This window comes from Lathyrus oleraceus, chromosome 6 (genome assembly GCF_024323335.1).
Source record: "Lathyrus oleraceus cultivar Zhongwan6 chromosome 6, CAAS_Psat_ZW6_1.0, whole genome shotgun sequence".
NCBI lineage: Eukaryota > Viridiplantae > Streptophyta > Magnoliopsida > Fabales > Fabaceae > Lathyrus > Lathyrus oleraceus.
In genome coordinates, this window is record NC_066584.1 from 53,701,361 (window position 1) to 53,727,135 (window position 25,775).

The 25,775-nt window shown below is 35.4% G+C and overlaps 1 protein-coding gene and 1 long non-coding RNA gene across 2 annotated transcripts; both read right to left on the bottom strand.

Annotated features, from left to right (window-relative positions):
- Positions 1-13,200: 13,200 nt before the first annotated feature.
- LOC127097266 (polygalacturonase inhibitor) lies at positions 13,201-14,429 on the bottom strand. Its single transcript, XM_051035770.1, has one exon. It carries the CDS (start codon positions 14,320-14,322, stop codon positions 13,321-13,323), a length of 1,002 nt encoding a protein of 333 aa, XP_050891727.1. The 5' UTR covers positions 14,323-14,429; the 3' UTR covers positions 13,201-13,320.
- Positions 14,430-22,505: 8,076 nt separating this feature from the next.
- Positions 22,506-22,964, bottom strand: LOC127093259 (uncharacterized). Its single transcript, XR_007792504.1, has 2 exons — positions 22,859-22,964; positions 22,506-22,778 (listed from the first exon to the last, which is right to left on the bottom strand). It is a non-coding gene; the product is annotated as an uncharacterized LOC127093259 (long non-coding RNA).
- Between the last annotated feature and the right edge of the window lie 2,811 nt (positions 22,965-25,775).

The following is a 25,775-nucleotide window of genomic DNA, read 5'->3' on the forward strand; positions in this document are numbered from 1 at the left end:
GAATTTGAGAAGTACAAAGGGGATAGTTGTCCAAAGCACCATTTGGTGATATTTTGTCGTAAAATGACCTCTCATGCCCACAATGATAAGCTAATGATTCACTGTTTTCAGGACAGTTTGACTGGGGCATCATTGAGTTGGTATATGAAGTTAGAAAGGAATCATGTTCAGTCATGGATAGACCTAGCTAATGCCTTTTTGAAGCAGTACAAATACAATTTGGACATGGCTCCCGATCGCATGCAGTTGAGAGCCTTATCTCAGGAAAGCAACGAATCCTTCAGAGGGTATGCCCAAAGATGGAGAGAGTTAGCAGCTCGCGTTGAACCACCACTCTTAGACAAAGAAGTGATGGAATTATTCAGGGATACCTTGCAAAGTCCTTACTTCGAAAGGATGATTAGCAGCGCAGCATCAGACTTCGCTCACTTGGTGTCAATTGGGGAACGCATCGAGCATGGCCTTAAAAGTGGAAAAATCCAATGCGCCTCAAATAGCCAGAGCATTGAGAGTGAATCTATTGCCAGTTCCCCAAAGGAAGAAGAGGTTGAAGTTAATGCAGTCTGGGAAATCCCACAAGCTCCATATCAGAGACCACCCTCTCCTTATGGTCAGTATCCTACAAGTCAAGGATCTCCTCAGTATCAACAACAGATTCCACCTCAGCAGCCATATAAACGACATAACACTCCACATCAGCAACGCCATCATGCTCAATAAAGGCCAAGGAAGCCAGAGAGACATATCGATCCGCTTCCAATGCCATACAGTCAAGTACTTCCATACTTGATCAAGAGAGGGTTGATAATGCCAAAAGAGCTAAAACAAGTAAGTCCTCCATATCCACCAGGCTTTGACGCCAACTCCCGATGTGACTTCCATGCTGGGGCACAAGGGCATTCAACTGAAAACTGTAAGATGCTCAAAAGCAAGGTACAAAATCTGCTTGATTCCAAAATGTTCTCATTTGCGCCTCGAGGCCTTCACATCAACAATACTCCTTCACCTAGCTATGCGGGTCCATCAGTCCAAACTGTGGAAGAGATTTCCGAGAATAGGTCTGAAAATGATTATCGTACTAGTCTCGATGAGGAGAAATGCCACTACTCTGAAGAAGGCTAGCCCAGCAGTGAACCAGGCACGAGAGAGATTCCTCTGCACTGGCAACCATTTGGCTATTCCGTGCACTTCATCTGTATTTTTCTTTGCATGTCAAGTACTTATCTGCTTTCAAGTATTGTTGATTTCCTTTAATGGTAATATTAATGAAATGATTATGCATGTTTTGAACGAATCCTTTCGTATCCACTCATTTTTTCCATTGATATAAAAATATTTCTCCCATTCACTTATCAAACTGTTGTTTTAGCAAAGATTGAAGGGAGAATGACGAAAACTAAATACCCATAATTGTTGATTGTATGCTTTCAGATAAAACCTTGCTGATGATGTACAGGCATTGTTTCAAATCCCCAAACACTGGAGAGATAAGGAGTTAATCCCTAGTCAACCACTTCGAGCCTAGAAGTAGGAGTTCTTTTGGATTTACAAACCCTTATGTTTAACCCGGGGTAGGGTAGTGTTCAGTTAATCTAACTACGCATTCAAATTACAAGATGAGATATCCCTTATGTGGATCAACTACATGCCATTCTTCGCACACATCCTGAACTGTCGAAGGAACCTTGAAAAATACCAAAATTATGTCGGTTGTTCTTCAATGACCAATGACTTGGCAGTCATAATCTTCCCAAAAAAAAATCAAAGAAAGAGCCCGCTAAGTCGAACACCCAAAAAGGAGACTTAGGCAAAAATTAGGGCGATCCCGGTGGACTAAAAAGCTTCAAAAAGCAGTCTAGGCAAAAGTTAGGGATCAAAGCAAAAATCAAAAGAGGTCATGAAAAACCTCAACAAAATAAAACAAGATTCAGTGACCACCATGTCAAGAATCAAAGGGTCACCAACGTCCTTGAAGAGCAAAATAGGGTGACTGCCATTTCAAGAGACCTTGAATCACCATCTTTATCCTTACACCTTCAAGAAGACGAATGTGTATGATGTATTAACTGAATGTAGGATTGGAGATCATCAGGAAGAAGGGGTGGGTTAAAATAAAATTCGAGCCTTACATCCTTTGTTTCAATAACCATGAACCAAGCCACGTTACAACCCCTAAAAAGACCTAATTGAGGTAGGGTTTATTCTGAAAGCATACTACAGCAAGGTTGCGTAAACTGACTCCTAAATATTTGCTAATCACCTGTATTAGCATCATATTCTCACTGTATCTTTCAGACACTAGCTAAATCAACAATGCGTTTGAACTAATGGTTCATTCGTCACACACTATCACATCACTTCAATAAATGATTTTTCAAACCTGCATGAACGTCGCATTAAAATTACCATTGATTAAATAAACAATTTTAACTGCAAGTAATGTACTTAACATCAAGGAAGCTTCAAAGGAGCAATCAGAGAAGAACTTGATCATTCGTCAATGCTGACCCAAATCAAAACTACTTCCTAACCCTATGGATCAGGGGCATGGTATCCAATGAATGTGAATTGGTCACTCAAAAGACAAACTCCAAGCATCAGTTGATCAAGGAGGCAAATAAAATAGTTAGTCCATCTGGGGCAAGCCTTTAAAAAGCTCAACTTGGGGCAAACTACTGAAAGACTCATACACTGGGGCAAACTGGTTCAAGCCATGGTATAATCATTCCCAAGATTTCCTTTCAAAGTTTAATCCCTGCACACTAGGGCCGACAAGTCGCAAAGAGCCTTAGGGCAGAGCAAGAGCATAATCATCATGCATTGATTACGTCGCTACGCTCACAAAATTATTTGTAAACCATCGAGGCATATCAGGCAAAGAAGTTGAGGTTCTCTCAAGAACAAATCCACAGTCTATCAGCAAATAATCAAACTTGGGGCACCAAAAGCATCCACATCTATCTTTTGATCATCGCATCGTCAAAATACAGAATGTCAGGAAGTCAAAACCTTTCACCAACCAAAGTCCAATCCAAATTGGCAATTACCAGAAAAAACAAAGTCCAATCCATATTGGCAACTACCAAAAATAAAAGTCCATTTTGTTGGCATCCTCCAAAACCAAAGTCCAATCCCTATTGGCATCTCCAAAACCAAAGTCCAATCCATATTGGCAACCACTGAAAGTCCACTTTGCTGGCATCTTCATAAACTCAAATCCAATCAACATTGGTACCCAGAAAGTCTCACCTTCAAAAGGGAGATCAATCCAAGAAATAACCAATATTCATCTTGCATTACCACATGCACTGCATACAATAAACACACATGACTTTCCTTCTAAATCAGGAATTTGCATATCCAAAAGCTTTCTTGCAAAAACGAGAAATTTCCATTAACATGCATCATACGCATACACAAAATCATAATTCTTTCCCATCAACCCTTTGATGGACATAACCTGATCTTTCTTTTCCATCAGCCCTCTGATGATGACCATTCTTTCCACCAACCCTTTGGTGATGCCACTCCATAGTGAGGTTTCTTTTCCACCAACCCTTTGGTGATGCCACTCCCTAGTGAGGTTTCTTTTCCACCAACCCTTTGGTGATGCCACTCCCTAGTGAGGTTTCTTTTCCACCAACCCTTTGGTGATGCCACTCCCTAGTGAGGTTTCTTTTCCACCAACCCTTTGGTGATGCCACTCCCTAGTGAGGTTTCTTTTCCACCAACCCTTTGGTGATGCCACTCCCTAGTGAGGTTTCTTTTTCACTAACCCTTTGGTGATGCCACTCCCTAGTGAGGTTTCTTTTCCACCAACCCTTTGGTGACGACATCATTTACTTTTCCGTCAACCCTTTGACGATGACAGTTGCCTTTCCATCAACTCTTTGGTGATGATATTCCCCAATAATCTAAAAAAATAAAACCCTACAAAAACATCCTAAATATCCCCAACAATTGCATTCCCACATGCATCACATGCATCATTCCATGCATAATTTTCCTGCCAATTAGGAAGATTCATCAAACACAATCCTATCAATCATCAGCATACCCATGCATAAGCACTCCCGTCAAAACGGAAATTTCATAAAAAATGAATAAAATTACTCGCATTCATACATACACATCATAAATATCCCCATCAATTGCATACTTGCATACATCTCATGCATCATCCCATGCATGATATTTCCACCCAAAGTGGAACATCATACAAACATCAAACTTAAAATATCAAGATCCAGGGTCGTCCATATGTATCCTAGACTTTCCTCATTTAGTTCAATAAAGTTATTACCCTGCATGTGCTCGTGGAATTATTTCCCAGCCAGTCTTTCTTCAACTTTGTGATTAATAATGATATTCCCCAACATCTTTGCTATCATTGCTCCCCAAGCAGAGGTTACCCTAAAAAGTCTCTTATGAGCTTTTCCACTGCAGAGCATTTATAGTAAATCTCTTCCAAAAGGAGTCTTTTCTAAAATATTTCCCCCAATAGATAAACATCTGAGATACTGCTTCATTTATATGGAGAATCTCAGTTGTCTGTTTGAGATGCTGCTTCATCAATATGAAGAGTCTCATTCAGTTTTTAGAGATACTGCTCTAGTATTCTCGAAGAGTCTCAGATTCAATTAAGGTATCATTCCCTTGTTCGGAATATCTTAATTCTATCATATGAGATGCTGCTTCGACTCGATACAGAGAATCTCATCTTTTGCTGTTTGAGATGCTGTCTCATCAATATGAGGAGTCTCATTCCAGTTTTTTTTCTTTTGAGATACTGCTCTAGTATCCTCGGAGAGTCTCAGATTCAATTAAGGTATCATTCCCTTGTTCGGAATATCTTAATTCTATCATATGAGATGCTGCTTCGACTCGATACAGAGAATCTCATCTTTTGCTGTTTGAGATGCTGTCTCATCAATATGAGGAGTCTCACTCCAGTTTTTCTTCTGAGATACTGCTCTAGGTATCCTCTGAGAATCTTAGATACGGTTGAGGTATCATTCCCTTGTCGGAATATCTCAATTATATCATATAAGGTACTGCTTCGTTGATCCTCAGAGAATCTCGTGCGTTCAAATTGAGACACTAATATGCTAATTATCAGAAAGTCTTAGATACAGTTGAGGTATCATTCTATTATTGGAATATCTCGATTATGACATCCAAGATACTGTTCTGACAATTCCCAGAGAGTCTTGACTGTTTCATTTTACCTTCTAATAACTTTTCTTACTGTATTTCTCACTGCATTTTCCTTCTGCATTTCTCCCTTGCATTCCAAAGGACAAAATTTGGATCTTCTTAGTATTTAATTACCTTCCACCACGAATGTATGAAGACCGTTGTCATTCTTACCTTCTAGTTCAAGATAATTAAATAGGGGCAGCTGTCATACCCCAATTTTGTCCGGACATATTTAATTTTTCATAGAATTAATTTCATTTTTTAATTTAGCATCATATGCATAACATGACATATATTTGTATCATGAATAAACACCTAAAATGTCTGCCAAAATGAATTTATTTGAGAATATAGAAAAATCGGTTGAATCGTTAAAATTTGAGGAAAGACTGTATTTTTTTAAATAATAGGTTTTGTGCTGACAATTTTAGTGTGATTGGCTTAATTTTCTGAATAAAATTGGTACTCGATTTCTTTTTTTAATTGGTCAAATATTTTTTTAGAATGATTTTAAACATTAGTTAGATTTTTAAAAAATATTAGTTAGTTTGTTTATAAATATTAATTAGTTTTTTTTAAATATTAGTTAGATTTTTCTAAAATATTAGTTAACTCTTTTTTAAATATTAATTAGTTTTTTTAAATATTAATTAGTATTTTTAGGATTTGTTATAATAATTATGATATGTATATATTATACATTGGATTCTAATCCATAAAAAACAAAATTCAAAATACCCCAACGTCTCTCATTCTCCTCCATCCACTGTCTGCTCCACTACCATTCCACTACAACTACCTCCTCTCTCTCGTACGAAAGAAAAAGAAAATGACAAAAAAAAAAAGGTAATAAAAGTCATTCACTATTCACTCAGTCTCACACTCTCACCCTCAAAAAACCCTAGCCGCAATTGCCTTCTCCCACTCTCACGCACCTCCGCCGCTCCCTCAATCCAGCGCCGCCGCTTCAATCCGTTACCTTCATAACCAAACCCTCCATCGAACACCTCACAACCTTCAACCATTTCATCTTCTGCTCGCCACCATCCTCCGCCGAAAACCCACCGGCGAATCCACGATCCCCACCGTCACCTTCATTTCCTCGAAACCCTCATCGTCCCTCAAACCTCGCTCGATTTCGAACCACCGTTAACCACCTCTCAGCCACCACAAAAAAAACCTTCGCCGCTAGCAACCATCATCAAACCCTCACCTTCAAATCGCGTCACCATCACCACCACAACCAAATACTCCTCCCTCAACCGACACACCACCATCATCAACCGCCGTCGATTCCATCGCCGCCCACGACAACACGAACCGGCCATTACTCCGACGAAGTTCGCGATTCAGATTGATGTTGAAACGGATTGGAGCACAAAGCCAAGGTGCAAGCGCGAGTTAAAGATTGTTGGTTCCCGAGAAAAGCGCAAGTCGACGCTGTAGATACGGTAACCCGCACGGCAGCAACATCAACAGCAAACTCGGCTCGTCATCGTGGTAACGATCTCAAAGCTTTCTTCAAACCTGTCCCTTATGTCATTTCGGTTTGGCTTTAAACCGTATAGTTGTGCTGGTTAGACCGCTACGAAATTTACTGTCATATACCTTGGTTTTGCTAGTAAAAAGCTGTTTGTCCTGTTGTATATCTGTTGTGGATGTTATGGTTTTCGATTCATGATTCTAAAATAATTACCTTAATGTACGTGACGGCGTGTGTGGGCTGTGTTTGTGTGCCGCTACAGTTTCATTTCAATTGCAATTTCATTGAAATCACAGGTTTTGAAAGCTAACACCATTAACCTGTTTTGATTACGTTAATTATTCTGGTTATGTGGGAAGTTGATGTTGAGAGTCGAGTATATTGGTTCCTTAATCTCCTTACAAGTTTGTTTAAATGTTATTCTGAATTGGGAAATCATAACAACATGTTTCTTCTTTAAGGTTAACATTTCAAAACCAGTTTTTGTAATGAATGAGCTTCGATTTTTGACGGATTTTTGACTGTTTGTGGTTTAGCTTTGGGATCATTGAGTTAATGTTGGCTGATTCGGGTTTATGTGCTATTTTAATTCAGTAAAAATGTTATGCTCAGAATATTGATGATTGTAAAGTTAGGAACATGAGTTTGCTCTGTTGATTGCATATTTCCTGGATTTCGGTTATGGAATTTTAGGGTTGTTTATGTTTTGGTGCCGGGAAAACGGTTTTGTTGTTGTATGAATTCTGACGCATCATGAGCCAAGGGTGGGGACTGGGTGTTGTATTACGAGTAACCTGTTTGTTGTTGCCTTTTCATTTTGCCTTTCATAGAAATATTTGGAAATGCTTGGAATTTGTTTGGAACAGTTGAAATGTATGTAACGTTTCTTGCTGAAATTTTTACAGTAAGTTGATTTTAGTGGCAATGTAGTATAACCATGCATAAATACATTAAACTGTAATTTTCTCTTTGAACTTAATTAATCGATTAAAATCTTTAATTAGTTTAATTTCTATTAATCAATTTTAATTAACTTAATTATTTAATTTAATTAGATAATTTTGATAATTAATTTTAATTAATTTAATTAATCAATTTAATAAATTTTAATAAATTAATTTTGTTTTTAAAAAAAATGGATTAATTTCTTCCAATTACAAACTTCAAATCATTTCAAGCTAAATTACTTCACAAATCATCTTTTCATAAATCATTTATAATTTCATTTCAATTTCAATTCATCATCCAACACAAAACCAATTTCAAAAAATGCACAAATCACAATTCTCGATTTAAATGTCGAGCCCATTTTTAAAACACCCTTGTAAGTCGATTGCTCTTCGCATCGCCATCAACCTCACATAGCTTACTCTTGGGCTTCCTTACAATGAGACCTATTTGATTATTGATTAATCGAGTAGATGAAATAATACACTAAAAAATCTTTCATTTCATTAATAAACACAAATTCAAATCATTTTTCTCAAACCATTCAATTTCAAAATCATTTCCTCTTAAAATATAACTTGGGATGAAAAGGAGGTAGGAAGCGTACGCTTCATTATTTCTCAATTACTCGAATAATTGGCGTACGCCATATTGCACGAGTTTTTGTCACCCGGTTAAATCTTAAAACTTACAAATTCAATTACTTTTCCAAATCAAATATAATTCCTAAACTCAATTTATTTCCAAACCATAACAATTTAAATCATTATTCCAAATTTCTTAATTCTAAATCTCCGATAATTAAGGATAGGAGGCGTACGCCTCGCTATCTTTCGATTATTCGAATAATTGGCGTACGCCACATTGCTCGAATCTTCGTCATCAAATTAAACCTTAAATCATGCGACTTCAAATCATAATGTTTCAAATCAATTACAAATCCTAATCCTTTTAACTCCACATTTCAGATGAAAAGGAGAATAGTAAGCATCCGCTTCATTATCTCTCGATTATTCGAATAATTGGCGTACGCCATATTGCTCGAATCTTCGTCATCAATTCAAAACCACAATCGAATAAACTCAAATCATCTTCAAATCCAAACCTACCAATTCAAAATACAAACTATCTACGCAAATCATATACAAACATCTAAACATATCTTTTACAATTTAAACCTCGGATGATAAGAGATGGGAGGCGTACGCCTCACAGTCTCTCGATTAATTGGATAATTGGCGTACGCCATATTGCACAAATTATCGACTTCCGACTAAAACACATTAAATAAACTTGGATAAGGGAATAGGTGGCGTACGCCTCATTATTCCTTGAATAAGCAAGTAGGGGGCGTACGCCTCACTACCGTGCATATTCAACATCCATAAACAAACTTTCAAAATAATTCGAACGAAAAGGGACTAGAAGGCGGACGCCTTATTATTCCTCGAAAGAATTGGACGATTGGTGAACACCACATTGCTCAACCTTTCGTCGTTCTCCAAAAACATCCTCAAAAAATCAAACTAACTTCTCGCCCCCGCGCGATCGAAACCAAATCAACACCCAAACACATCAATTCAACTTGTCACCCCCGCGTGACCAAAACCTCATCAAAAGAACACTGTCAATCCTTTCTAATGCGCATAACAAACCAGTGCTTAAGCCTCCCCCGAGAGTAGACAAGCCAGCGTTTAGCCTTTAGAACGCCGACCTACACAGTCGTTCATCAAAAACAAAACCAACCAAATATTCGTAGTTGCCCGAACTACGAATGCTCTGATTTCCTTATTGCACCATAAGGATACGTAGGCAGGAGATTGCTGTATCTTCGCGAGCACACTAATAAAAAACCTCCCATTTTCCCCTCTGAGGTCTTCATCCATATTTATTATCAATTTTAAATTACTCGAAGAAAGCGAATAACATTTAACTAACATTCAAATAGCAAATTAGACTAAAAGGTTCCCGTTGAGTACAACGGACGTGAGGGGTGCTAATACCTTCCCCTTGCGTAATCGACTCCCGAACCCGAATATGGTTGCGACGACCATTATTCTATTTTTTTAAAAGGTTTTATCGATATTTTCCTATTCCTTCATTGGGATAAATAAAGTTCGGTGGCGACTCTGTTCGAACTAAATTTTTCCGCGACCATCGCGAGGAATCGTATTTTTCGAGATGCGACAGTACCAAAAGTATTGGCCTCTAGGGCTTACACCAACAAAAACATCTATACGTCACCTGCTTCTAAGGAGGACGTGATGGGATTCGAACCGAGAAGGTGGTGAAAGTTCCATAGAGTCAAGGGACACCATACTGAGGATTGCTATTATATGAAAAAGAAAACTGAGAGGCTGGTCCAGAAAGGGAACCTGAAGAATATGTGATGCGAAACTCCTTCCATTTTGAAAGGAAATTCTAACTCGGGAGAGTGAGATGACGTTGGGAGCCCCTGGCCAGCAAAGCCAATGAGGTGCTTTAGAGAAAAGCTAGTAAAGTTGTGAGCTACATGCTCAACACCATAGCAAGAGGATTCGTCGGGGATGGGGAAACTAGATTCGCCCAAAGAAGGTACGCTCTCCAGGTCCTGAGTGTAGAAAACCTCTTTGAAGTCGAGACCCTCACGGAGAGACTCAGAGGGCCCCTAGCAGACATTGAACAAGCTAGTGGTGGACGCATTTCTATGCTTGTCAACAGAAAAGTGTTGCACCATCTTCCTGGTCAGATCCTGGTACACAGTGATGGAGAATATTGGAAAGCTCATGTACCAGCCTAAGGCTACATATTTGAACGTCACTGCCATGAGTTTTCACTTTAAAGAGTCTGAAGCACTGACTATTGCCATTTGATTGTTAATTAAAATTATATACTTCTATAGATCACTTTTTCCACCAAACGACGACAAAGGTGGTGGTTTGAAATTTTCGGGGACTTGATCTCCCCAAATTGCTTCTGAAAGAGGTTAAGGATCCAAAAGTTCCTCTTTTGCTTCCTTCTCCCTAGTGCTTTCTGTTTGTTGAAGTGTGTGACCACTCTCTTGCAAGGACTTATTCTGCTGGCATAAAATCTCTGCGATTGTTAAAAGTTGTGCCATGTCTGGTGGAGTGCGAGGTTCACTCCTACTGAGAGACGATCCAAACATGATGTTATTATGATGTAGATGGTGTTTTTCTGTGGCCTGGGAAAGTTTTACCGAGGCCCTACAGTGGGCACCAAATTTTCATTATAAACATTTTTGGATAATCTCTCTGAGGCGAGTCAGATGAGATCACAAATGCACTGTGAATTTGGTGTTACTTTGCCATCCCCTTTCTTCTTACTAGGGAGTCCTTTTTATACTCGTCTCACTTCCAAAGATCATTTAAGAAATGTCCCTTCAGTTTTCCTGATTAAATGATGATGATAATGTTTATCATTGTCGTCATTGTCATATAACATCTTTTTCATCACCTTTTGTAACGTCTCTGCAACCATGGAACTGCCACATAGCCGTTACGCCGACCACACACATTGCCGCCCCTCTGAGAACCATGGAACTCGAACTCTTACTTGTATCACATTTAGCAACTCGGTAACCATTTACTTTTCATAAATACCCGACATATCAACTCAGTCACAATGACTGATAACTCGACTATTTAGAATTTCTAGGGTGTATACTAACCATTCTTGTAAACTATGAAGATGATAAAGTAGAAGGGATAGTAGAAAACATGTGTTCACCATGGGAATATTATATGAAAGACTCATATAATATTTTCACAGCAAACACAAGTTCGCAACTCATTTAGATCCATGTTCACACAACCAGTTGCATGAGTGATAAGTAAAGAACCATAACCACTTACTAGTTGCACATGAAAAACCATTTATTAACAAACAACACAAAACAACATCAACAATATACAACACCATTTATCAACAATATACATACCTTTAACTGAAAAGATTTGTGGACAATTAAGATAAACCATCATGTGAACCACACCTATAGTATGCAAACTTGTAAAATGAAAGGAGGATGAAAGTGAGAAGAAAACTTCAAATTTGTGTTAAATTTGAATGAATGTCATTCTAGGTCGATCACACAAGTTTGCATCTTTCACTTCAGTTTCATCATCTCTTGTATTTTTCTTCATATCAACAAAAATCAATTGTAATCCTACAAACACCATGAAAAAAGTAGCATGTTAATGTAAACTAGCAGTACATTGTAAATCAATAAAAATTTATCAACATACATAACAATAACATCAACATAACAACAACACACATTAACAAGAGAGAATATAGAAAACTATTTGTCAATAACAACCAACAATAAAACAAGTGAAATCGAGGTAAATTATATGAAAATCATGTCAATTAATATTTGTCTACATTTATCAACAACAACAACAATATACAACAACGTACAAAAAAACATAAACTCTTGAACAAGAAGAAAATCATGTGAAACATAACAACAACATACACGAAAACGAGAGAGTAAGGAAGAAGAAGAATACTTTTATGTATGAAGCACAAGATTGAGGATATACTGTAGAATAGAAAAACTAATGACGAAAAAGAAGAGAGAAAATGTGTGATAGGGTTTTGCTGTGAGAGATATGGTGATACTGTCAAGAAGCGAGAGTTAATTCGCTTATATATGTGTAAACTATTTCACCAGGTCATATTCAAAAATCGTGATAAAATATAATGTATTTGACAACAGTTTACATTAACAACCGTGATTTTATGTATTTTAATATATATATATATATATATATATATATAATATATATATATATATATATATATATATATATATATATTAAGGACAATACTCAATGTAACAAAAAAGTAGAAAATTGTGTGAGTTGTGATTTGAACCCTGTCACTTTATGAATGTATAATCACGGTTAATTGTTTTGACCGTAATGCAATGTTTTTTTTTGTAATATATAGAAACCACATCCAAAAATGAGGTATTACCGCGGTTAATTGTCATATTGTTGTAATTTAGTATTACCAAATGTATATTTTATAGTAGTGATTCAAGGATAATTCACGAACATTATTGGAAACCTTTAAAATTGGAGTTTTCACTATTTTGTAAGTTGAATAGTATGAAATCATGTTTATTATCGAATATGCTAGTTGAAGGAATTTGATAAATCTTTGACATTAAACCGGCTATATATTTGTCATTCGCCCATTTTCTAGTGTGAATATTTTTCTTTTGACATCTTTTAATTAAATTGAAGAGTAGTTTACAATTTATATGTTCTTTTATATTCAAGATATCTCACATTTTTTAAAAAGAGAAATGTTTGTCGAAATAGATTAATCAATGTAATTTTTTTTTTAATTATGATACTTGTTGAGATTCCCTATCTATTTGTACTTTCGAAAGTTTTTCCTTTTTATTCAATAATTTATCTTAATCAAAAACATATTATAAAAACATTAAGTCATGTTATTTTAAAATGAATTAAGTAGTATTATTCTCATCATGTTAAAACAAGATGACCATGATCCTCTCAAGTGGGATTTAAACTAAAGTAAAGTGTAATTTTTCACCATTGAAGAATAAAGTGAAATATTTGAAAATTTTAGATGACAAGAGATTTTCAATGACAATAAATTGCACTTTACTTATAATCACACTCGAGAGAATCTATTCCCAATCAAGACCTAGCCTCTCACTTGCAATTTGGAAGAGGAGATCCACACAAGCACTTGTTGTGAATGAATGAAGACAAATCAAAAGTGTTGAAATATCCAACTTTTGGAATCTCACCACACAACATATTGTAGCTCACATTCAATGATGTTACATTTTCCATTCCTATAGGAAAATTCCCATATATCTTATTGTGACTCACATCCAATATTACAACCGTTTTAGACAACTGAATTCTTCCAAAATCAAAAGCAAAATGGTTCCCCGAAATGTCTATCACCGATGTCTTTTTATTGGAACCAAAAAGCATAGAAGCATCGCCTTCAAACTTATTATAAGCCAATTCAACAAGGTAAATATCCAACATGGCCAATGAAATTGGAAGTTTCCCGGAGAGTTTGTTGTAAGAGACATCCAAAGAAGCTACGTTGCTGTTATTGAAGTAACCATACGTTGGAGGGATTGAACCTGTTAACTTGTTGTTGTTAAAGAGAACACCAGAAAGACTAGGTAGTTTGTATAGTGAAGGAGGGAGTGTTCCAAAGAGGTTATTGTGTGAAAGATCCAAGTTAACTAGGTTTGTAAATTGGTCTGTGAAATTTGGTATTGGTCCTGTTACGCCGGTTGAGCTTATTGTGAGGTATTTGAGCTTGGTGAGTTTGGTTATGGAGTCTGGAATTGGTCCAGTGAGATTTGGTAAATCAAAGATAAATAATGCCTCTAAGTAAGGTATGTTACCGATGGATGGAGGAAATTGAGAAAAAAGGTTTGTGTCGTTTGAGATACTTAAATAACCGACACGTTCGTTGATTAAGGCAGAACAACCAACGCCGTACCAGTTGAAGTTGCAACAATCAGTGTGTGGTTTCCATGAGGAGAGAAGAGATGGATTGTTGAATTCTTTTTTGATTTGGAGAAGGATCCTTTCATCTTCTGGATGGCATCTTTTAGAGAGAGAAGAAGGAGTTTGAGAGAGGAATATGAATGTGAATAGAAGAAACAAGTTAGTAAAAGTGGACATTGATTGATGAGTGGGTTTTTGTTTGTTATTGGAGATTGGGATGAGAGAAATGGATGAGGGGTTTGTTGGTTTATATGCAGCTTGGATTTGGATACATATGTAACATTTTTATTGCAAAGTGAGATGATAGTAGTTTGATGGCTATTGGTTTTGCTTGCAAGTTGACATGCTATTATCATGAGATGTCTAGAAAAGTAGGAGTCAAAACAAGACAGCGGATCTAAGAATACGAATTCATCTGTTCTTTTCTATGTACTAAATCGGAGTTGACGAAAACTTTGATATTTATAATTGTATGAATACATCACATTATGTTCTTATTGAATTTGTTGAGAATTTGAGAGATGTTATGGACAATGATTCAGAACATAGGGTATAATGATGGTATATGATATATGGTGTATCTTTCTAGCCAATTATAAGGTGTTGAAGGTACAGTGGACTCACAACCTTGAGAGTCGCACTCGATCCACATCAAAAATGGATGTTCACCATTGGATATTATCCAACGATTCCTCGCATTCCACGTCGGGAAGCATGAGCATCTCCAATCGTCCCTCATATGTATGATATTCGACGCGAGATCTAAGGTATCTAACAATAACTTACTCTACTCTTTTGCTGCTCACTAACTGTCTTGGACGTTGGAGTGTTGATCTTGCAGGTTCACCCTCTCTCCGTTGTACCGGAAGCTTGCTCCATCACACCAAGACTCTATTTCATCACTTCACCATACATTTATGGTTCCTTAACGGGATAATGAGGTTGTATGTGGGAAACGACTTCTGATTCATACAAATTCGAAGATCAAATCTCTCTGATTCAAAAATTACAAAATATTACAGTGGGCTTACTTGATGAAGATGGGGACTATCAATCCAGTTTCCAAAGACACCGCAAGTTTTCCAACCTCAAGATATTTCCATTTCCTCTATGTTGCTCTAGTCGACAGAGAATCGTTTATTGAGAAAGAACTTCCACCGCGAAGCTCACCCAAATCGCTGACGGCGAACAAGAGGCAGGAAGATCACATACCTATTTTAGGATTTCGATGCAGCGAGAAGTGGATGAGACTCCTAATGTGACACTTCCACTAGTCGTAACGTCCACCATATCAAACCATTAAGTATTAGGAACCCACATTGATGATGGGAACTCTTGTGATCAAATGTACATTGGAATCTTTATGAGATTTGTGTATGCAATCGAGGTTTAAAGTGGCATGAAACCAAAAGTTTGTTAGCGTTCAGTGATTTCTCCACTCTTCCAAGTGGAACGATCGAGTTGTTAGTCTCTTTTGAGGAAGGGAAATACAAAAAAAATGTGAATGTGCATTTCCTCGTGATCCCTTGTAAAAGCGTTTGCAATGGCATCCTTAGAAGGTCATTCCTCACGATATTAGACATAATGACCTCTCTAATCCATTTGAAGATGAAATATCACAATGATGCAGACAAATCGGTTATTGTTTCGGTGATCTGCATGGAACTCACCTCATACATGAAGTCATACAATAAAACCTCCTTGGGACCGTCGTCTCATTAGAGAAAAGAAAGAAGAAGATATGCCAAGTTGTTAGTCCAATTTACTTTGACATGCGAGAAGGCGAAGCACGGCGAAATGATGAAGTCGGTGTATCGGCGAAAGTCAAAGTGGGAACATTAAGGTCGATTTTATGGGGACCTTTGAAATCATCCAGCTCGACAATAATTCTTCACAGTCGATTTTTATAGTGGCTTAATTACCGTCCATGGTGAAGAAGAGTTCATTGAGTGCCTTAAATCTAATGTCGACCTATTTGCAGTTTCTCCTGAAGAAATGCTTAGAATAAACCCTACATGACTTATCATTGGTTGAATATTGACCCCTTCATTCGCTTTATGGCTTAACGAAGGAAACGATAATCTCTTAAGAAGGTCGAAGCCACCAAGAAGATAGTCCAGGGCCTACTGGATGCCAATTTTTTTATCCGAAGTAAGAAATACTAAATGGTTGTCCAATGTTGTGCTGGTCAAGAAAGCGTCGGGGAAGTGGAGATTATCCATGGATTACACCGACCTATTTCATGACTATTCTAAAGATTCATACCCATTCCCAAACATAGAAAATCTATTAGACAATTCAGTTAGTTACAAGTTATTATCATTCATGTATGCATAATCCAACCTTAACCATATACTTATGTACGAGGCAGACAAAGACAAGATAACCTTCATGACTGAGGGAGCCAACTATAGCTATAATGTCATGCCTTTTGGCCTAAAAATGCAAGGGCAATATACCAGATAATGAGGAATATTATCTTCATGGAAAATATAAGCAAAAAATTAGAAGCCCGCGTGGATAACATGATCGTTAAGTATGGTAATAAAGAGCTTTATGATGACCACCTAGCTAGTATGTTTCAAAGGATTTGACAATACAATATGGGGCTCAACCTAGAGAAATGCACCTTTAGGGTCAAAGTCATCAAATTTTGAGGCTTCTACCTAATAGAGGGATGCATAGAAGTGAACCCAAATTAGTATTGAAATTAAATGGGATAATCACCACCCTAAACAAATTTATATCCAAGTCAGCTCAGCATGCATTGTCATTTTGCAAGTTATTGAAGAAAGAAGCATACTTTGAGTGGACCACGGAGTGAAAGAATACGTTCTTGTCTCTAAAAACGACCTTGTTGAACCCATCGATTTTGTCCAGGCCTTCGTAGTGGGCATTTTGTTCCTTTACTTAGACATATCTTCTGAAGCGGATAATGTTGTTCTCATACGAGAGGAAAATTCCACTTACAAGCAAGTGTGATATATATATATATATATATATATATATATATATATATATTATATATATATATATATATATATATATATATATATATATATATATATATATATATATATATATATATATATATATAGACACACACACACGAGAAACATGCTACTATGAGATAAAGAAAGCACCATATGCATTGGTAACCTTATCCCATTAGTTGGGACTTTACTTCTTTACTTCATGGCATATGTTATCATCGTTTGCACTAATCTGCCTCTAAAACAAGTCTTCCATATACTTGATCTAGTTGGACGGTTGCAAAAATGGTCTATCGAAGTGTTAAAGTTTGATGTCTCTTTCGAGCCTAAGAAAGGGTTGATATGCCAATTATTTGCATATTTCATAGCACAAATGACTCTAGGTGCACCTTAACCAACTCATACATGGGTCATGTTCACATATGGATCGTCAAGTGGCTGAGGGAGTGTGTTTGTAATGCCCCATACTTCTTTTAGGATTATTGAATAACCCCACAAATCAACACGAGTCTTTTCAACATGCTTTGGGAAACTTCCAAGAAGGTCACTCATCCAAATACTACTCCAAGTGAGTCATGCTTAACTAGGGATTTCTTATTTGTTAGGCTACCAAAAAGAAGATGCATCTTGTTAGTGTATGTAGTACCAATCAATCCTTATAAGCCTTCCTTCAACCATGCAGTCTCATACCTGCACACCCTCAAGATCCTCTCATTCCAATGTGAATTCGGGCGACCACTCCCTGCCCTCTTCAGCCTCGAGTGTTACAACCACTCCATGTCCTCTTCGACCTCGTGCATTACATGACCACCATCTTCTACTTGGTTCATCCCCAAACCACATCGTACTGGGAGAGGTATGCTCTGATACCATTTGTAATGCCACATACTCCTTTCAGGATTACCAACTAACTCCACAAACCAAAACGAGTTTTTTCTATATGCTTTATCCTCACTCACATGCTTTCTGGGAAACTTCCCAGAAGGTCACCCATCCAAATACTACTCCAAGTTAAGCATGTTTAACTATGGATTTCTTATTTGTTAGGCTACCGGAAAGAAGATGCATCTTGTTGGTATAAGAGGTACAAATCAATTCTTATAAGCCTTCCTTCAACCATGTAGTCACATACCTGCACATCCTCAGGATCCTCTCATTCCGATGTGAATTCAGGCAACCGTTCCCCGCTCTCTCCAGCCTCAGGTGTTACAACCACTCTCTTCCCTCTTCGAACTTGGGTCTTACAGTGTTCACCATCATATTGAAGAATGATACATGTTAATAATTGAAGTATCCCTACATTTAGAATTTCTCATTACCAACAATCAAGTTGAGTATGAAGCTTTCATCGTCGACCTCACTCTGCCAGCTGAGATGGAAGAAAATTATCAAGATACGAACAGTATCACAACTAGTGGTATCGCATATTAAGATAGAGCCTCAGGCTAAAGGCCCTTTGTTACAGTAATACGTCAACTTAACTAGGGAAAAGTTAGTGAAGTTCAAATCTCATGAAATCCTAGATGTACCAAGAGAGCAGAATACCATGACACATGTCCTTTCTAAACTCGCAAGCACCAAAACATATTGTGTCAACCATTCCTTCATCGAGAAAAATCTGAGAAATCCAAGACTCGAAACTCCTAAAGTGATAATGGCAATTATCGCAGACATCTCGTAACCCTATTGGATCTCTCCTATCACAGCGTGCATTGATCATGGTACAATTCCTATTGATCATGCTGAAGCAACTCTTGTGAAAAGAATTTTAGGTTCATATTCCGAAACGTCAAGCAACATTTCACGTCACTTGAGCATCCCGAAACAAACGTGCAAGCACAAGAAAAAAATTGGTTTAGGCTAAAGAGATTGATATGAAGGCTCGAATAAACTAAGGAAAACTAGGTGAAGGAACTCTGATGCGATCTTTAGGCCTATAAACTAGACATCATTCAACAACAAGTGAGACACACTTTCGAATCACTTACGAGACTGAAGTCGTCACCCGTATCGAGATAGGAGAAATGAGTTGGAGGAAGACATACCCATTACCAAAGGAAGGAAACGCACAAGCCATCAGGGAAGATGTAGAATTTTTGGAAAAAATGGAACCTTTGACGCCCTCATGAGTGTATTCGTGAAATAAACAATTGCAGTCAAGAACAACAAGCGAGTCTGGCCTGGAGAGTTCCATCCTGGTGATTTGGTGTTAATACAAGACGTTGGTGGAAAGAATGCAGGATACGGGAAACTTGCATTCAATTGAGAAGGATTATACATGATCAAGGCTAACACAGGAAATGAGGTGTACACTTTAGATACTCTTCATGGAGAATAAATCCCAAGGATGTGGAATGCTACTAGGCTCAAGCAATATTTTAGCTAAACCTTCCCTAGGTTGTACAAATGTGAAATGAAAAACTATTATGTGATGTAATACTTTGATATGAGTAATTAAATGGTTTTTTTGAATGATATGATTGTCTTTTCCAAGTGAAGAATAGGATGTATAATTATCAAGGTGAACAAAGCCATTTCTAGCATACCACTGTTGGTAGCTAGACATTCCACAACATATATGGTGGAGCCATAGATACGTTGACATTGAATCATGTTTTCACATGAGGTCAAGGAAGGGGAACTGAACTTTGGCAAGGGATAGTCCCCAAATACACCAAAGCAAAACGGACACCAAGCTCATTCACGCCGACGATACAATGATATAAAATCGTGAAAGATTATATGATGAAATAAAATCATATAAGGCCATATGATAAAATAAAATCATATAAGATCACACGATGAAAGAAAATCATTGAAGACCACAGAAAAAAATATAATTGTAAAAGACTACAATGAAATAAAGTTGTGCAAATCCAAATAATTAACAAAGGAAAATAAAGCACAAAGAAGGAAGCAAATCAAAGCCATCTAATGGAAGGAAGTAGATTAATTATAAAAGCAAAATCATGAGATATCCAAGAAATATTATTAAAAAAACCAAAACTGATAACAAATTATAACTATTAATTAACAAGAGCAACATGGCTCATCCTCATCACACACTAACTTCCCCTCCATGACTTCCTTCTACAGATCCAACTGTTCCTATGGAATCTCCAATCTAAGGAAGAACAAACCTGATTTAGGGCATTCTAAAAAGTAGCATGCGTAAAATGGATTTTTTTCGTTGAGAGAGGCATCGAGCTCTTTCATCACCTCCACCAGGCATTCCTCATAAGTTGTCACCTCCTTGGAACGACCAAAATTCTCTTTCTAGAGGGTTTTCTCATCCTTCTTAATCTTGTAGAAAGAAGAAGTCAGGGCTTCTCAAAATTCTCCCAATTTTAGTATTGCTTAAGGTTTTCTCCTTCTCTGACAATGAACCTTCTAGGCACGTGACTTTGCAGCAAGTTTAGAAGAAACACCATATGTCTCTATGGTCATTTAAAGTCCGACTAGCTATTCTCGGAGTTTGTTCCGCTCATAGACGATGACATCATATTGACCCTTTAGAACCTCTTTTTCCTTGGTAGGATTGTCGGGAGCTAGCACCTCGCCCCGACCAGCAGCTGTTATGAACATCAAGGTGGTACCCCAGTACATCTGCTAGGATGTCTCTACCATCAGTTTCAGCTTAGACGTATCCAGTAGGTTTCAAATGTAGCAGTAGTTCTCTTCCAGGAGGCAAGAATGCACTTCTTTGAAAAATTGGGGCCCATTGGTCGTGAAGAATTCGGGAAGGTTGAAGGAGGGAAGAGTAGATTGGTTATAACCCAAATTAATCCACCATAGGGAGGGATACAATGACTTGTACTTTTTTGCAGGATTTCCCACTTGAGCTTGACCTTTGCCAAAGTCTCTTTTGGTAGTTTTTCTAGCATAAGACATAGACCGGTCATGGGAATTTTTGCTCTAACTTTCTGAGGATGAATGCCCCTAGTCCAACCTATAAACTTGTTCGGGTTGAGCCAGATGTTTTTGATCAAGAAGCAAGGCATTCCATTCCCCTAAGCTTCTCATGTTGTTGTCTCTACTAGGGTTGCATAATAGTTAGGAGAAGGAGACAAAGGTGCGTTCTTTGACGCCCGAGGTTTCTTCCCTTAAAAATGTCACAAACCAACCCCAACAAGATAAATAAGAATGTAAGGAAAAATACTAAACGGATAATGAAGACAAACTAAAAGATAATCCAATCCTCTCACCAAAGAAATATTTTCTCTCCTGAGCAGTAGTTGCTTCTACAGTCGACCGAGTATCAATGCACCTCCTCTTTTTTGGTGGGCAGTGCATCCGAAGGACTGACCCCATCCTCGTAGCCCGAGCTTTCCTAGAACAAAAACAAATCTTCTTTCAACGACTCTTCTTTTGGGGCCAAAGATTTAGAGGCAAATGGATAACTTCTTGGAGTTCGAAAGAAGTTATCTCTTGCGCATAATTTTCTAAATTATGTTTCCACATTTTGTTGGATCCAAACAAGGGGGCCCGAATATGAGGGGCTATCTTCAAGAAGAATGCAGAACGAAGAATGTGCTTTTCGATTCCGGAGAGTGACCAAGAAGTAACGGTCCTTAAAAAATTTCCAACTTTCAAGATAAACATCAAACACCTTCATCGACTGACAGAGCAAGAGAAACCTTTGCTCTCATTCCTCTCGAGTAGAGCTATGTGTTACATTTAAGAGATTGAAGATTAATTTCAAAGTTGTCACTCCTCCTTAATACTCACATCATTATTGGAACATTTTTACAAAGACCTAAACTACCGAGTGTAATTAGGACCGAGAGATTCTCAAATGATTTAATACTTCCACATAAAAACCAATTACTATTAGTTATTAAACATGATCATAAATGTATAATGAGGTTTAATGACTTAAAAGTATTATAAAAAATATTAATAAAAATAATTAATTATGAATAAAGTTTGTAAATGTTAAGGGTTAAATATGTCTACGGTGATCTTAAATATCTCATATATTTTTTTAATCTTTCAAAAAAAAAATTCTAAAAATTTTCATTTACACGTTTAATCTTTCCTGTAATTTAGTAAATTTTTTTACAACTTAACAACATAATTAAGGACGATTTTAGCGATGATTTACTATTTAGTGATTAAATTAACGACGGTTTTAGAGACAGTTTATTACTTAGTGACTAAATTAGCAACAACTTTAACAAGAATGACCAAAAGTGTAGATGAAAATTTTAGAAAGATCATTTTTTAAAAGATAAAATTGAAATATGAAATATTTAGGAGGACCAAATACATATTTAACTCAAATATTAATTAATGTAATATTATAAAAATAATATAACTCTTATTTTGAAAAAAATATTTTGTTAAAGTGACTTTGAACGAAGGGAGTAATTAATATATCATATTTTCACTTTATTGTAATGAAACTTAATTATTTTTGAAACATACACTTTATTTTAACTTGAAGAAAAGCTCTTATTTTAAGCTAATCATTGAACTTATGAGTAATATATATACAACAACAATCGAGATAATCAGGTGCAGCACATTCCCCTCTTGTGTAACCCCTATCTTTGCATTCAGCATTACAATCATGAAATTCTGTACATTTTCCAATGCATTTCAGATGTACTACTCTTCTACATTCAATTTTGTGCATACCTAATGAAAAAAGTAATAATATTAGTTTACATAATATATATAAAGAAAGTAATAAATCTATTTGTTGATTGTCGACTTACCAAATGAAAGTATAAGAAACACAATCAAGGCTCCTATGAAAAGTTTTTCTTTTTGAGTCATTTCTTTGTATCTTCTTCGTTTAATGAATTGAATTTTGTAATGTTTGTGTTGATATATATACATATATATATTAAAAAAAAGGTATTTTATCAAAAAGAAAAAAAAGATAATAATCAGTAATGCACATGAACCAAAATATAATATATTTTTTAATTTGGTCTAAGAACATACCTTAAAATATATTTTCCTTATTTTGCTATCTTATAAATTTTCATTAATTTTGTCTTTTGTCTAAATTATATTATATATATATATATATATATATATATATATATATATATATATATATATATATATATATATATATATATATATATATATATATATATATATATATATATATATATATATATATATATATATTCCTAGCTATATGCGGCATCATACATCTATTATCTTTAATCATAAATGTTCAAATTGATTAATAAAAATATAAATTGTAAAAAAAAATGATTAATTTTTAATGTGTTGAATTTTTCTATAAAAAATCAGTCACACCGGATTTAATTTTAGATTTATTATTCAAAATCAATTTAAGATAAACCGCATCACATATATTGCATTTATTGTAATATTTGTTTTTTTTATCAATATACTATGTTATATTAATTTACTATTAGTCAAAATTTAATTTGGTTGAATACTATTTATTAGTTTTATTTATTTATTTATTTTAATAATTTATTTCTATAAAAAACATAATTGATTGTTCATATTTTTTAATTTTATTTTTAATATTACTCTAAATATATTATTTTATAATATTTTTATCATATTAATATTAATAAATTTTTTGTAAATTATAATTTATATACTTATAATAAATTTAAATAAATTAAATAAAATTGAATTGAATTGAGTTAAATATTTTAGTTAATTAACCATTTAAAATTGAACTAAATGTGGAGTAATTTTATTTTTAGGTCAAATAAATTTTTTCATTTTTGTAGTGCAAACACCCCTATCTTCACCTCTCTTAAGAAAAATACAAAAGTTAATAAATTTAATAAAAAATACCTTTTATTAAAGTTTATCATATATATAATTATAGAGAATTTAGATAAATTAAAATTAAAATAGTGAAAATTTGAAGTTACCTTTATAAAAACGGATAATATAGTTTATCATAGGAATTCTTATATTCTTAGATGGAGTAATCATAATATGAATAATAATTATAACAACAACAACTTAAGATTTATATTGCCTAAAAGAACATAGATATATTGGTTTAGTTTCTTTTCCCCATAAAAACCTTTTTTTAATCCTAAGTATGTGCTTCCAAATCTTAATAGACATTTTGAAAAAGGGCCAGAAGAAAATATGTATATAATATCAAGGACGATATTAAGAAAAATCACTCTCCCTTGAAGCTAACATATCTATTACTCCTCAAGAGTAATCCGAAGAAAATAAGACTAACTAAAGGTCCCGAAGTAGATTCAAATACAAAATTATTAGTTGAAGTAGAAATTTTCCATCTTCAACCAAAATTTATATCTTCAATACTCCTGATAGAACAATATTCAATTGACTATGAATAAACACTGGACGAGATATATACAACCATATTTTTTTATATAGTGATTGATCTTGAGTTTTGTTAATAATCATCACAAAACAAAAAATTATTGGAAATTTTCTTCTTTGGAATTTAAAATAAGGTTTAAAATCAAGAGTTTTGTTCCAATAATCATCACAAAACAAAAAAATTATTGGAAATTTTCTTTTTTAGAATTGATCTTGAGTTTTGTTCAATGCCTCTCTATGAATGTTTGCTCTTCAAAATAAGGTTTAAAACCCCAGATTTGTAAAGATGTTAAATTTACTTATCCATTTTTTTATTAATATTTATAATTTGTGAATCAGTCTTTTATTTTGAAATATGAAGAGTATTAAGTTGTTGAAAAATCTTCCTATAACCCCAAATTTTATATCCGGCATTCTCCATATTTTAATAATATTCAAGTTGCCTTTATGAGAAGTCAAGATAAAAAATTCAAACAAAATATCTCGTAGTTGAAACAAAAAATCTAGTATCGACCAAAATATTCAGTAATGTGTGAAATATTAGGTGCATCAGATATTTGAAAATATCTAGAATATTTGCGTAGTACCGATTTTTTTAAAAAAAAATCGGAAACTACCAAATATTTAGTCTATTATTGAAATTTTTGGTAGATATAAAAGAGTACGCAATTGAACGACTACGATTTTACTGACACTTTTATACGACTGTAATTGCATCGACTGTATTTTGTGGTCTAGAATGGCTCCAAAGTTGTATAAATATGGGTTATGTGTTGTTAACTTGCATAACATCATACAATGCCTCTTTCTCAGTTTTTGTTCAAGGCAGAAGTGTACTTCAACGAGATGAAAACTCCCATAAAGTTTCGGCTTCCAGAGGGTGCCACGTGTCTCGCCTCCTTCACATCCAAGCTGAACGAATTGTTGTCAGACACTAATAACAGAAATGTGAGAAAGATTGAATTTCGTGAAGATTGAATTGATAGTGATTATGGGGTGAAATACGTTGAAGACCGATGAAAATATGAAAGTTATGTGGAAAGCATATCACCGTAGGCTAACTAAGGGACCAATTGAGTTTGATGCGACAATCTGGACGACATAATCAAGATGTTGAAACGTCTAGAATCATCTAATAGTGCATATGTTTCATGTTCCTTATTGTTATTTTATGTTTGTTGTAATGCGTTAAATTATGTTCATCTTCCAAACAAGTAATAGACAATATATTATGTAATAAAAAGTATGATGCTAAATAGTTCGAGTCACAAAATATACAAATAATACAAATCTAAAATCAAATATCTAAATAGGTCCCCACGGGCT

Excerpts from the sequence above, each read along its gene's own strand:
- LOC127097266 (XM_051035770.1), bottom strand. The coding sequence starts at position 14,322 with ATGTCCACTTTTACTAACTTGTTTCTTCTATTCACATTCATATTCCTC.